This window comes from Limulus polyphemus, unplaced genomic scaffold (genome assembly GCF_000517525.1).
Source record: "Limulus polyphemus unplaced genomic scaffold, Limulus_polyphemus-2.1.2 Scaffold1213, whole genome shotgun sequence".
NCBI lineage: Eukaryota > Metazoa > Arthropoda > Merostomata > Xiphosura > Limulidae > Limulus > Limulus polyphemus.
This window is the reverse complement of record NW_013666823.1, coordinates 142734-155030: the sequence shown is the minus strand read 5'-3', so window position 1 is coordinate 155030 and position 12297 is coordinate 142734. Positions and strand designations below refer to the sequence as shown.

General features: G+C 29.2%; 1 protein-coding gene across 5 annotated transcripts in view; it reads left to right on the top strand.

Moving 5' to 3' along the window:
- The window catches only part of LOC106462627 (MAP kinase-activating death domain protein-like), a 100087-nt gene extending 88029 nt beyond the window's left edge, over positions 1-12058 (top strand). For 4 of the 5 annotated variants that reach the window (XM_022389948.1, XM_022389946.1, XM_022389947.1 and 1 more), the window contains exons 27-33: positions 357-526; positions 1507-1579; positions 2451-2557; positions 3586-3594; positions 8053-8125; positions 8703-8749; positions 10627-12058. In XM_022389948.1, coding sequence (XP_022245656.1) covers positions 357-526; positions 1507-1579; positions 2451-2557; positions 3586-3594; positions 8053-8125; positions 8703-8749; positions 10627-10773 — 626 coding nt within the window. In that variant the 3' untranslated portion in view covers positions 10774-12058. The remainder of the gene's footprint in view (positions 1-356; positions 527-1506; positions 1580-2450; positions 2558-3585; positions 3595-8052; positions 8126-8702; positions 8750-10626) is intronic. The other variant, XM_022389945.1, reaches the window with a different exon arrangement.
- The last annotated feature ends 239 nt before the right edge of the window (positions 12059-12297 follow it).

Sequence of the window (12297 nt, the reverse complement as noted above, 5' to 3'; positions counted from 1 at the left end):
GTGAGAATCACAGTGAATGAACTTTATAATTGTATAGTTAATTAGCTTCAGATTTTTCAATAATTTGCAAATATCTATAATTTAAAAATACAAAATATTGATTTCAAACACTGATGCCAGAACTCAGATGACAGAATCCAGAGTTCATTGTTTTGTACACGATACAGCTCATACTAGTTGGGGAAAATATATGTTATTCAGAAGTTATTTGGTGTATTTAGTAGTTGTAAGTTTTCAGTAATTCTTTTATAAAAATAGCATTTAATGCAGTCAAAAACAAAAAATAAGTTTAGCCATAGACAGAATAAGTTGTATTACAATGGATAAGTTAGTTTATTAATGTTTTTATTATATTTTTAAGGTACGAGATGATGGTATTGTTCTTCGAGGTGTAACTGGTACTGTCAAAAAACGCTGGTGGTATGAACGACTGGTAAATATGACTTATAGTCCAAAAAATAAAGTTCTTTGCTTATGGAGAAGAGATGGAGGTCAGACTCAACTCCATAAATACTATACTAAAAAGGTAGGTTTTATCATCCTTTTAACTTGATGATTTTATTAATAATCTTTTAACGTTTTCTATCTTGAAGCCTGATTGTTTTTTTCAGCATCTAAATGAATTGGAACTAAAATACAAGTAGAAATAAAAGCTTGCCATTAGTTCATCAAAAATGGCATAATTTGTTTTTTATATTCTTGGAAATTATGTTAAATTATTTACAAACATGTTGATCAAGCAGAGAATAAGAAATTTAAAAATGTCACCAGACTTATTATTCTGCAAAATTAGTGGAGTAAAGCATGTTCATCAAACATTATATTTCATAAGAAATTTTCAATTAGGAAAAAGATCTGAAAGACACAATCCACAGTAAAGCTGTGAAATCCAAACTCAGTTTCATGTAAATTGTAACCATCAAGAACATGAGAGAACTTGTACTGCACATGCCCATGTTGCCATTCTTTGATATCCAACAATAAAATAAAATTAAAGCTTTCAGACAATGCAATAATGGTTTTTATAGTGTTGTTAGAACATGTTTTTTTTAACTGTCTAGTCTGTTTTCCAATTATTATAAAAGAACATGAAAAATATAAGAAACGTAATTTACAAGTTGTTTGGCTTAGGAAGGTCACATCTAATAGAAATAACCTACTTCAACTGAATCAGATGACCTTTTAAATGGTAATATCATAATTTTGATACTATTTTATAGTGATTCTAAAAACTGATATATATAGTTCTGCAATCATTTTAAGGAAGATTATACTTTTTGTGTTTTGAACAGTTTAATTTTAAATATGGAATACAGAATATTGAAGGACTTAAAAAGATTTGGAATATTTTATATTTACTTTTGTTTTACAAAATCAATTTTTTTCTATGATTAAAGAGGTATTTACAAATTGAAGATAGAAACTTAAAACTCTTGTGTGTAAATGCATGATGATTGTAGACGGGTGTTCTAATACTCACCTTAAATTAGTTTTGTTTTAAAACAGTGCCGAGATTTGTATTATTGTGTGAAAGAAGCAATGGAAAGAGCTGCAGTTAGAAGTGGTGGAGTACTGCCTGGTAGGAGAATATTTCATACATTAATATAAATACACTTGCAGATTTAATTGTTCATGTATATATATAACATGTTCTATAACATAATTACTTCAGCCATGTTGATTCATACATTGAAGTCCTACACTTTAACCATAAAAGGCTGTTTTTAACAGGCTTTCAATCAAATACTGTTTGAAGCATGATGTTTATTGTGGTATTTATATATTTGCATTACTATCCTTAGCATTTGAGATAAAATAACCATTTAAAAAGTTAAGTTAATATTTAAAAATTGTTCCTTATTGTGTTACATAGAATGTTGTGTTTTTGTCACATTGTTACTGATTGTTTTTATTTTCTTATTCATAAATTATTAAACACAATTATATATTGTATAGTGTGTTATTAAATACAGTTATATATTGTAGTGTGTGTGTTTTTTATTGTAAAAATAGTCAGACTTCATTTAATATATTAACTGTATATTTTATTGCATTGTAGGAGAGTTTCTGTACACATGTTAGAGAACTCTTTGTGTCTTTTATTGCATAATATAGATGAATACATGTACTTTCATGCAATATCAAACACTGCGATGGTAGATAGGATAAACACATTTTGCTGTGTTGAGTGTTGTTACAACCATAGGTATTTCTTTTATAAGGAAAATTCACAGATGTGACAGTTTCATCTATGTAAGTAGTTTAATCTCAACAGTCTTATTGTCATTTCACCAGTTAATAATAATAGTATGATAGTAAAAGCATAATGATGAAAACTATATACATTTCTTCTGTTGACACCTGTCAGTGTTTCAAAATATCTTCACACTTTCTTACTTATTTGTGAAAGATACATAATTATCTTAAACAATTTTTATTGAACATAATAGGAACAGAACTTGGAGGAGAATTTCCTGTTCAAGACATGAGAACAGGAGAAGGAGGATTGTTACAAGTGTGTATGGAAGGTATTGGACTGCTTTTTGCTAACAGCAAGGTAAACTTTTTCATCAGATATTCTTGAACTTGTTACTGTGTGTTTAGAGTTAAGGAAGTTTTAAGATAAACGCTTTGCTTTTTATGTAAGAAGTTTTTCTTTAAAACTTGCATGTATAATAGGAAAAGTAATTTATTTTTTCATGGTACAGTGTTTATAAGCTTACAGAGAAAAGTCTTGACATTAAAAAACAACTTTTATGCCATTGAATTTTTTTCAGAAAATTAAGATATACAGGAAAAACTTATTTTCATAAAATATAAAGTGATTGAACAGTGTGGGAAATAAAATTCATCATTGCATAAACTTTGTAATATGCTAAGTATTATTTTTTTACTGTGTTCGTAAATTGTTTTTCTGAAATCATTTAAGGAAGAAGATTATTTGTTTTTAAAGGTCTTTAAAAATATAGCACTTATGAGCATCAGTTTCTTGTTATAATATTTTAACTGTATTTTTCATATTATTGCTTTTCATGTCCATATTGAGGACCTTCTCAAAACTTACCTCTTGCTTGCTTGTCCCTCCAGTGGTGACATGACAGCTCAAATCTGTTAACCAATCGGTTTATTGGTCAATAAATGTTAATTCTTGGTATTGTGTGACTGATGCCATGCCCTCTGCATCGTACAAAATGCATTATGTCACGCTATATGTACCTGTGGTATGTTGGAATTCCCATAACCCTCTAGTTCATTTTTAAAATTCATTGGACCCGTTATTTTAAGATTTTAACTTTTCTTCACAGTATGTACTTGTACTTCTGCATGTATATCTCAATTTGTCTTTCTGTCCCTCTCTTTCTGTACGTCTCTTCTAGAGATATGGCTTTATCTGATACTTAAACATCCTTAACCTATCTCTGATGCCTCAAGCAGTAGCAAGCGAAGGGGCTTTTGAGATGGTCCTAAGTCATGAGGTTAATATGGTCGTAAGTGTAATTATCCTCTGTCAGTTCCGTTATTATAAAAATTGTGTTCCTGTTTTCTTCTTTCTTTTCCATCTTCCTGCTCACTTCCACACTGAAGGAATTTGAGGTACAGAGTCTTTTATTCTTGCTGTTTAGAACTGAAGCTTAGAATTTGTCTTTCCACTGTTACAGTAGTGGTGCACCCTTTTTTAGATAGATATATGAGGTGCCTACATTTACTTATAAAGAAATAAAAGAAAAACAGTGGTACCTACAAAACTAAACAATATTAGAGAAAAAAAATTGTATTTCTCACCAGAATATAACAAAGCAGTGCAGTGGTTGGCCTTAGTCACGCATGATTTTGTTATTTGAGTTTATACATATATATATATATAATATATATTGTACCATGATTTGATTGATGTGTTACTGACCATCTCCAAAAGTTTCCTCTTGCACTGCTATGGCATGTTCTGTTTTACACTTAGTTCTTTATTGTCCCTGCATGTTTTTTTTATCACATATCCCACCTTTAAATATATATATTAAACACCAAGCAATGCATGTTTCTTTTGTTTTCATCACAAAACAGTGATTTGAAGCACATTTTATTTCATCTAATTTCCTTAATGCTATTTTTTATGGTAGATATATAAAGTTTTCTTGATTTGATTAGCTAACTTAGATGCTTGAATATATAGTACATGGAAATCCAGTCATGTTTTAAAATTGTATATATATATTATATATATATATATATATATGAATTGATTTTGCATTCATAAATATAAGTAATTATGCTCATATAATTGTAATTGCATAACTAAAAAAGATTTGAGATGTTTTGAAGCACTTACCTAAGATTGTCAGCTTCTAGTCTATTTATTAATTACTATTATTTTAAATATTCGCTCTATTGTTAGTATTTTTACATAAGATGAAACTGAAGTCAATTCATCAATAGATTCATTAGGGGAGTTCAAACACTTGCATGCTAGATACAAGACTTATCATTTATTAAAGATTTCCAGTTGGACATTCTTAGTAATAATATTCAGAATAAGTCACAGCATAATGATAAAACAAAACATGAAAGTAATAACAGGAAGCATTTAATAACCATTTCGGAATTGTCATAATTCCATCATCAGTAAACTAGAGATACAAAACAAACAAACAATATTTTTAATTACAACAGAAATATATATATACATAAGAAATAAACAATTCAAATATTCAAATGTAACACGAGAAAATGAAAACTGAGGCACAAGTGAAATAGTTCAAATAGGTTTAAATCCTGTGAAGACTGTGTGTTATTTAGGGACAGAAGAAGAATTTTTTATCTATAATGTTTCTTTTAAAAGAAAAACTCAAAGCAAGCTCATATCATTAAAATATTTATCAAGCCTTCCTTTAAAGTCATAAACTGTCCTCGTATGAGGACATAACCATTCCATCCAAGGTATCATTCTAGCAGCCCTCCTGTGAACCCTTTTCAACAATTCAAGGTCCAAAATTTAATCATAATTCAAATTGTGATAACCCACATGCATTACCTTGCATTTTTTATAATTAAAAGCTATCTGCCATTTATTCACCCAACTCACCAAATGATCTATCCTTTTGTAAAGCAGTAACATTCTCCTCATAAACAGCAACACCCAAAACTATAATATCAGCAACAAATTCAAATAATTTATTAATCATTTTTTCATCTATGTCACTGTAAATCAGTAAGAGCAAAGGTCCTACCTATCACCGAGTCCTGAGGTACCCCACTTAAGACATTAACCCAGTTTGAATGAGCTCAGTAACTCTCTGCTTTCTTCCATCTAGCCAGTTTTCTATCCAATGAGCCAACCTGTCCTCTACACCTATGGAGAATATTTTTTTTAACAAGCCTTTTATGTAGCACCTTGTCAGTTGCTTTCTGAAAATCCAGATACACCACATCCACACCCACCCATACCCTCATCAACATAAGCAGTAACCTCTTCAAAGAATGTCAAAAAATTAGTAAGACAAGATTTTCCTTTAGTGAAACTATGCCGGTGCTATCCAACAAAATTTTAAACTTTGTTAAATACTTTGCAAAGCATCTTTTATCAGACTTTCAAAAACTTTTCCCACCACTGATAGGACAATTTTTATCACCTCCCTTGAAAAGATGAGTAACATTAGCCAACTTCCAACCTTCTGGCACCTGCCTACTATTCAAGGACTTAGAAAAAATAATAGCAAGTGGCTCACATACCCAATCCTTAACCTCATTCAAAACCACTTGGGTAAATATTATCTGGTCCAGGAGCTTCATCATTCTTTCAACTTCTCTATTTATTCTTAACAAGCATAAAATTAATGTGATCATCATGTTTTCATCTAGCAACTGTTAAGGTTGAGGAATATTGCTTAAACCTTTATTAGTAAAAACTGAAGAAAAGTAGAATTTAATACATACCTCAGCCATCCTATAATCGTCAAAATTAGCCATCTGTATCATCCACCAAAGGACCTACTTCAGTCCTGACTTTTTTTTGAAGAAATTCTTATTATTTATTTTTACATTTTCAGCCAACATTTTATTATATATTTTTTTGATTTTCTAATTTCCTGTTTCATCAACTCTCTCTTGATCTTTTATAATTATCCAAGTCTTTTATCATTACAGTGAATTTAAACTTATAATGCTTTTTTTTCTTTAATTTTGTCTTTCATATTCTTTGTGTGCCAACCTGATTTTTTACTTGCAGCAACTCTTATTTGTGTATAAGGATTTGCCAAAAATATTAGCAAGTGGCTTACATATCTAATTGTTAACCCCTTTCAAACTTCAAATGATTGAGGAAATATTATCTGGCCTTGGAGCCTTATAATTTTTTAGACTTTCCAACGTTTTCTTAACAAGTTCATATTCTTCAGTTTTGTTTCCACCTAGCAGCTGGTCAAAATGAGGAAAGCTAATACTAAGAATTAAGGCTCTTTTGTATCCATAAAAGCTGCAGAAAAATCACATATCATTTATGAAATCTATAACTGTACATTAAAGTGATATAAATCTTTGTTATTTATCAAATCAAACATGGTTGAAAAACACCTAAAGACCCAGAACCTTCTGTGAGAATTACCCTTCTGTATATATATATATATATAGATTGACATTTTCATTTAGGAAATTATGAGGCACCTTTTTAGAAGCTTAGCGTGGATTTAATTTCCAAATTTATTCAAGGATCCTAATATTAACATTAAATAAGCAAAAAACGAAATCTCATTATTCCGTTACTCTGTGTCTAATTTATTTTGTAATGGCTTTCATAGATAACTGTTGAACAACATAGAGCATAAATAATGCAAACATTTTCACTTTATCTTAACACTTTATACTTATAACTATTTTTTCATAATTTAAATAGACAAACTGGTTACAGTTGTTCATTTCATGGTGGTTTTTCAAATCTACATCTAATTTTACTTTTGGTGTCTTTATGATAGCTGTCACCCAAACTTTTGTCTAGAACGAATACCATGACAATTATATTTAATTATCAGCAGTACTTTTACAGAGCCATTGTTATGTCACACAACCTGCATACAACCTCAGTATTATGTCACACAAGCATTGTTAGGGCATACAACCTCAGTATTATGTCACACAAGCATTGTTAGGTCATACAAATTATATACCAACTTCATTTTTAGGTCATACAAACTGCATACTTTGTGTAAAGATCTTTTGTTGGTTTTTTATAATGTAGAAATGTTTGCTCAGAATTATAGATGATATTTTTTATAGTTTGTTTTATATATTCCTTTTATATTGTTTTCTTTAAAATATGTAAGTGCTTATTTTCCTCAGTTTTTAGTCATGTGAATGGATTTTTTAAACACAGCTGGTATTTTCAGTTTTAATATGTTTAAAGCTTTTTTTTTAATTTAAAATAGTTCTTTATTAACAAGAGATTGATATTGATAAACAAAATTTGAATTAATTATAATGCAAATTTTTGAAATTCTGCATATAATTTCAGGAGCTGTAGTTTGAATTTAAATATTTTTATTTTCAGGTTTGTGTGTCTTTTTGAAAGAAGACGTGACTTTTATATAGTATTTTAGTTTTGTTTCTAAACTGTAACGTGAGATTGTACATCTGCTACATTTGAATAGATCTGTGTTAAGACTAAAGATAATTATCCTTTCTTTCATATAAATAAGCATATATGTATGTATGTAATTACTTTTACAGAAATTTTCTATATTGTGAATGTCTTTTGTAGAAAAAATATACTTATATGAAATATATTTTACTTTGTCTCAAAATTGTTTAGTGTTTTTATATAATTGCTGTATGGGACTTGCAGCTTGTTTTTGATTGATTCATGTGTACAATTTTAGGATGCAATGTTTATATAACCCTTGCTTCTTTTAGAACATCAATACCATACTTGCATTATTTGATGTTTAATTCATAACCTTGTTAACTCTTATCAAGTGCCACTAATTAACAGTGCAGGTAAAGTAAAATGTAAATGTTCTTTTGGAATCCCCTGTTACATCAGTTTTTTACTTTTTTTTATTCTAGTTCTTTGTCAGACTTGAAAACATCAGAAAATGCTTTACTCAGAAAGGTGGTATATTCATCTTAGAGGAATTCAGTGAGTTGAATACACCATATCCTAGTGTTTAAAACCTATAGGTCCACGTACAGTCCAAAAAGTTTTATTTCATCAGTAAATGCTGCATTGTACTAAGGTTGTGAATAACATCATTAAATATGATAAATAAGAGTTACCCAGCTGAAAATTCTACATTTTTGTTTGTATTTGTGTATGTATGTATTTTAATTTGTTTAAGATAAGTGAAATTGTGGATGTTTGTTTGTTAGCATAACACAAGCCTGCAGCAGATGCATCTAAAGAGCACTTCTTATAGTAAGAGAATAGAGCTCAACTTGCTGAAGTTAAGATACTGGTACAGCTACTATCAAAATAAAAGATTGCTTTGGGTGTGGGTTTATTATTAGAGAAATTATTTCAAGAGTATCTTGACACAAAAACTTCTCTTAAACTTATTTTTATGATAATGCTTGTGTGTTTTACAGATTAGAGTTTTATTCAACATTTTCTGTGTATTTTGCAAGTGGGAAGTAGTATTTAACTGTTAAAAATTTGTATACTTGATCAATATTTGTTACAGTGAGCACTCACTATCAACGTACATTTTTGTTTCTAGATCGCAAGACTCGACAGATCATACATCGCTGGTACAAGTCGCAGATGGTGTGTAGTTTTTCAATTATCAAGAGTGAATAACCATTACAGTATTTAAGAAACATATTTAAAACTTCTATTACTTACATTAATAATTTATGCATGATGAAAACCATTTTTTAGTAAATATGTTGCTAGTGACTTGCTGAACAAAATAGGTTTGTACGTATTACATTCCCAGTGTTAACATTTTGAGCCGAATGTTGTAAATGAAATTCTTTGTTTAAGTTTTGAAATTTGTTTGTGTAATTATTCTCTTTTTCACTTTTTTTTGTTAATTTCTGCATACTTTATAATTTTAAAAACTTTTCATGTATATGTACTGTATTAAAGGATTAGTATGGACATTACTTTACCTCACTCCAATGCCTTTGTTAGTGAATGAACAATTTTTGTATTTGTATGTTATATTTTCACAATTTATAAGTTTTATTATTTTTCCCTGTGATGTGTATGTGATGTTTCTTATTTAGGCACAATTCATAGATTTGGCTTGACATCATTTTAATTCATCTTACTCACCGAATAAAGAGCTGTGCTCTTATTCATTCTTCAAATTTTACTTATATCTGTATAAGACTGAGTAAAACTTAAGTGTTACTTCTATGTTTTGAAATCAAATAGACCAAACTCACCCTTCACGAACCCTTTTTTCAAGATGAAATGGTCATGATTTTCTTTTTCATTTTCTACTTTCAAGCTAAGTATGTTTAGTGTTCCTTGCTTTATTTGTGTATCTTGTATTCCCACTTTTTAATTTAATTATATATATTGTTCTTGACTTACTTGAGTACATTTAATGTTTAATCTTCTAAGTATCATTAACAATCATACAACTTTGATTGAATTCATGTATCCTTCCTCCTGTTTATAACATGCAGTGTCCATGCCACTGAGTATTACTAGTGATCATAACTTATTTGATTCAAAAGATGTATTACACTGTCTTAACATAAATAAACTTTTGGGTTAACTCTACAATGTATTTATCGAATACAAAGTTTCAAGCTCATTTATATGTAATTTTTCATTTTCATTAATCGTGTGTCTGGATATATTTGTTTAATTGATACAGTGTGCCATCTGTTGTACACTTCTCTTTTCATATTCAAATTGTCTCCCACCTAACAAAGATCTCATGCGTAAACTTGAAAACTTGCATTTAATAAACATCTGTGAAGTTATCCCAAAAGTTTAATTTGTTGAGTTTTCCCATGATTAGAAAGTGATGCTCAGAATACTAGAATATTTATATCTGCATTGCATTAAAGTGAGATTACATTTTGCAATTATAATTAATTAATTATTTCTAATATGTTGACTGATTACCTGATCGAAATTCACGATGTTTTAGATAAGTGTATAAAGTAAACAATTTTAGTAAAGTACTTGTAGTGCTTTCACTTCTTTGGAGTTATTTGCTATGCATCATTACTATGCACAGTCAGATTGTTTCTTATTTGTATTACTACTGTATAGTTAGTGTTTTCAAATGCTATTGGGGCAGATGTGGCCTAGTGGTTAGCATAGCAGACAGTGGACCTGAGAGTTCATGGTTCATGTCCTGTTGGTGCAATAAATAAATCTTCCTATACACTTTTGGGCCATGAGTGCATTATAAGAGTGTTGATCAAATCCTTCTATTTGATTTTCTGTTAGAGTAACCTAAGAGTCGATGTCTTTCCTCTAATCTAAAATTTCAAAACTAGGATGACTTTGCACAGATAGCTCTTGTATACCTTTGCACTTATCCTAAACAAAACCAACAACAATCAACTGCTGCTGTGGTTAGATTTTATTTGTGTGAAATGATATTTTAGCATTTGTAAAGTAAATCAATCTTTCTATTAATCAATTTTTACACATTATACATATTCTCTTACCAGGCTGATCAGATATGCTATGCAGTTCTCTGTGTGTTTTCCTACATGGCTGCTGGAAGTGAGCAGCGAAAACATCGACTGAAAGCACCCGTTGAAATTCGCAGGGCCCGTACCACTCCATCAAGTCCTGTCGTGTGGCAGCGAAAATGATTTGTTCCTAACCCCTTCTATTAATAGTGCCACAAGCATGTTTTTTTTTCCTCATTAATCAGCTAACACATATTGATGAGTTTATAATACCAATGATGATGTAAATTGTGCCTTGAATGTGAGTTGGCAAAAAATATGGCAAACAGTGGTGGAAAGACATCAGTCACAATTGTTTATAGTAGAAATTTTCTTTTAGAATATTTTCTAATTAAGACTACTTATATTGTTTTATGATAAACTTTGCAGTTTTGAAAATATGTATAATATACACTGACAATTGTGCATCACCGTATTAAGTAAATGTTAAGATTTCATTACATGTAACTATCTATACAGATAATTGAAATACCTGTTGGACTGAAAGCAAAATCCATATTAATTTATTTTAATGGAAAAAAAAATTAAAGATTAGAACTAGAAACTACTGAGGCTTCCAGTAACTTCTATTTTAAGACATTTACATTTTATGACACACATAATTTGTTTGATTGTATTATGTACACCAGAAGTGTGTGAGCTGTTACATATTGTCTTTAAGTTCCTATTTGCAACTTGATTTTGTAAGGTACACAAACATACATATGTATACTTAAATATTTTCAACATTAAAAATTCAATTTTAATTTAAATGTTTTACCCCAATTTCCAACATAGACACTATCTTAAAATATTTGGTTAACTAAGTATGATTACTTTATTAATGACAAAGAAAGTCCAGATTAGATAAAAATCTGATGTATAAAAATTCAGGTATGTTTAATATCAATTCCAGTTGATTTAAATTCAGTCTTTTCTACAAAAAAAATCATTTATTTGTCAAGAAATTTGAATTTCTAATCACTTCCCCATGGTTTTAGTTTCATGTTTCCAGTAAAAATAAAAGTTTAGTGTTTCCAAGTTTTTCTGATTCATCTCTGGAAACTGTAACAAAATAATTTAGTAAATTCATTCATGTTATGCCTGAATTGTACATATATCTGTGGGAAGCTCTGATGTTAAGGAATTATTCTAAGGAAACTAATGTTAGCTGTAATTATTGAATACATGCAATGTTTACACAAGTTAAGTAATTATAGTGAATGGTAGGATTTCCATTTCTGATGTAAGTACTTAAGATGACAAAAATCAACTTTAGGTGTATATTGAAGTAACTGCCTTTCTGAAACACTTGAAGAGACAAACTAAATTTTACACTCAAAAGTAATCAAGAAAATCTCTAATTTTGAAAAAAAAAATTAATTACTTATTTCTACATTTAGTGACATTTTTTAAAATCAGTATTTGATCTTTTAATGTGAATAAATCCATCTAAAAAATTAAATTATTGTTAGTTTAAAATTTAAATTTCGTGAATTTCATTATTAATGAAAATGAAATCTTAACATTTCCATTCAAGATGAGTTATGTTTTCATTCAGTCAGTTTCACTGACTGTTCTGATAGTTATGTGTTAACTGTACATATTTGGGTTTTTCAGAATTTCTTCAACAGATTCAACTACCTGAACAATTAAATTAACGAATTT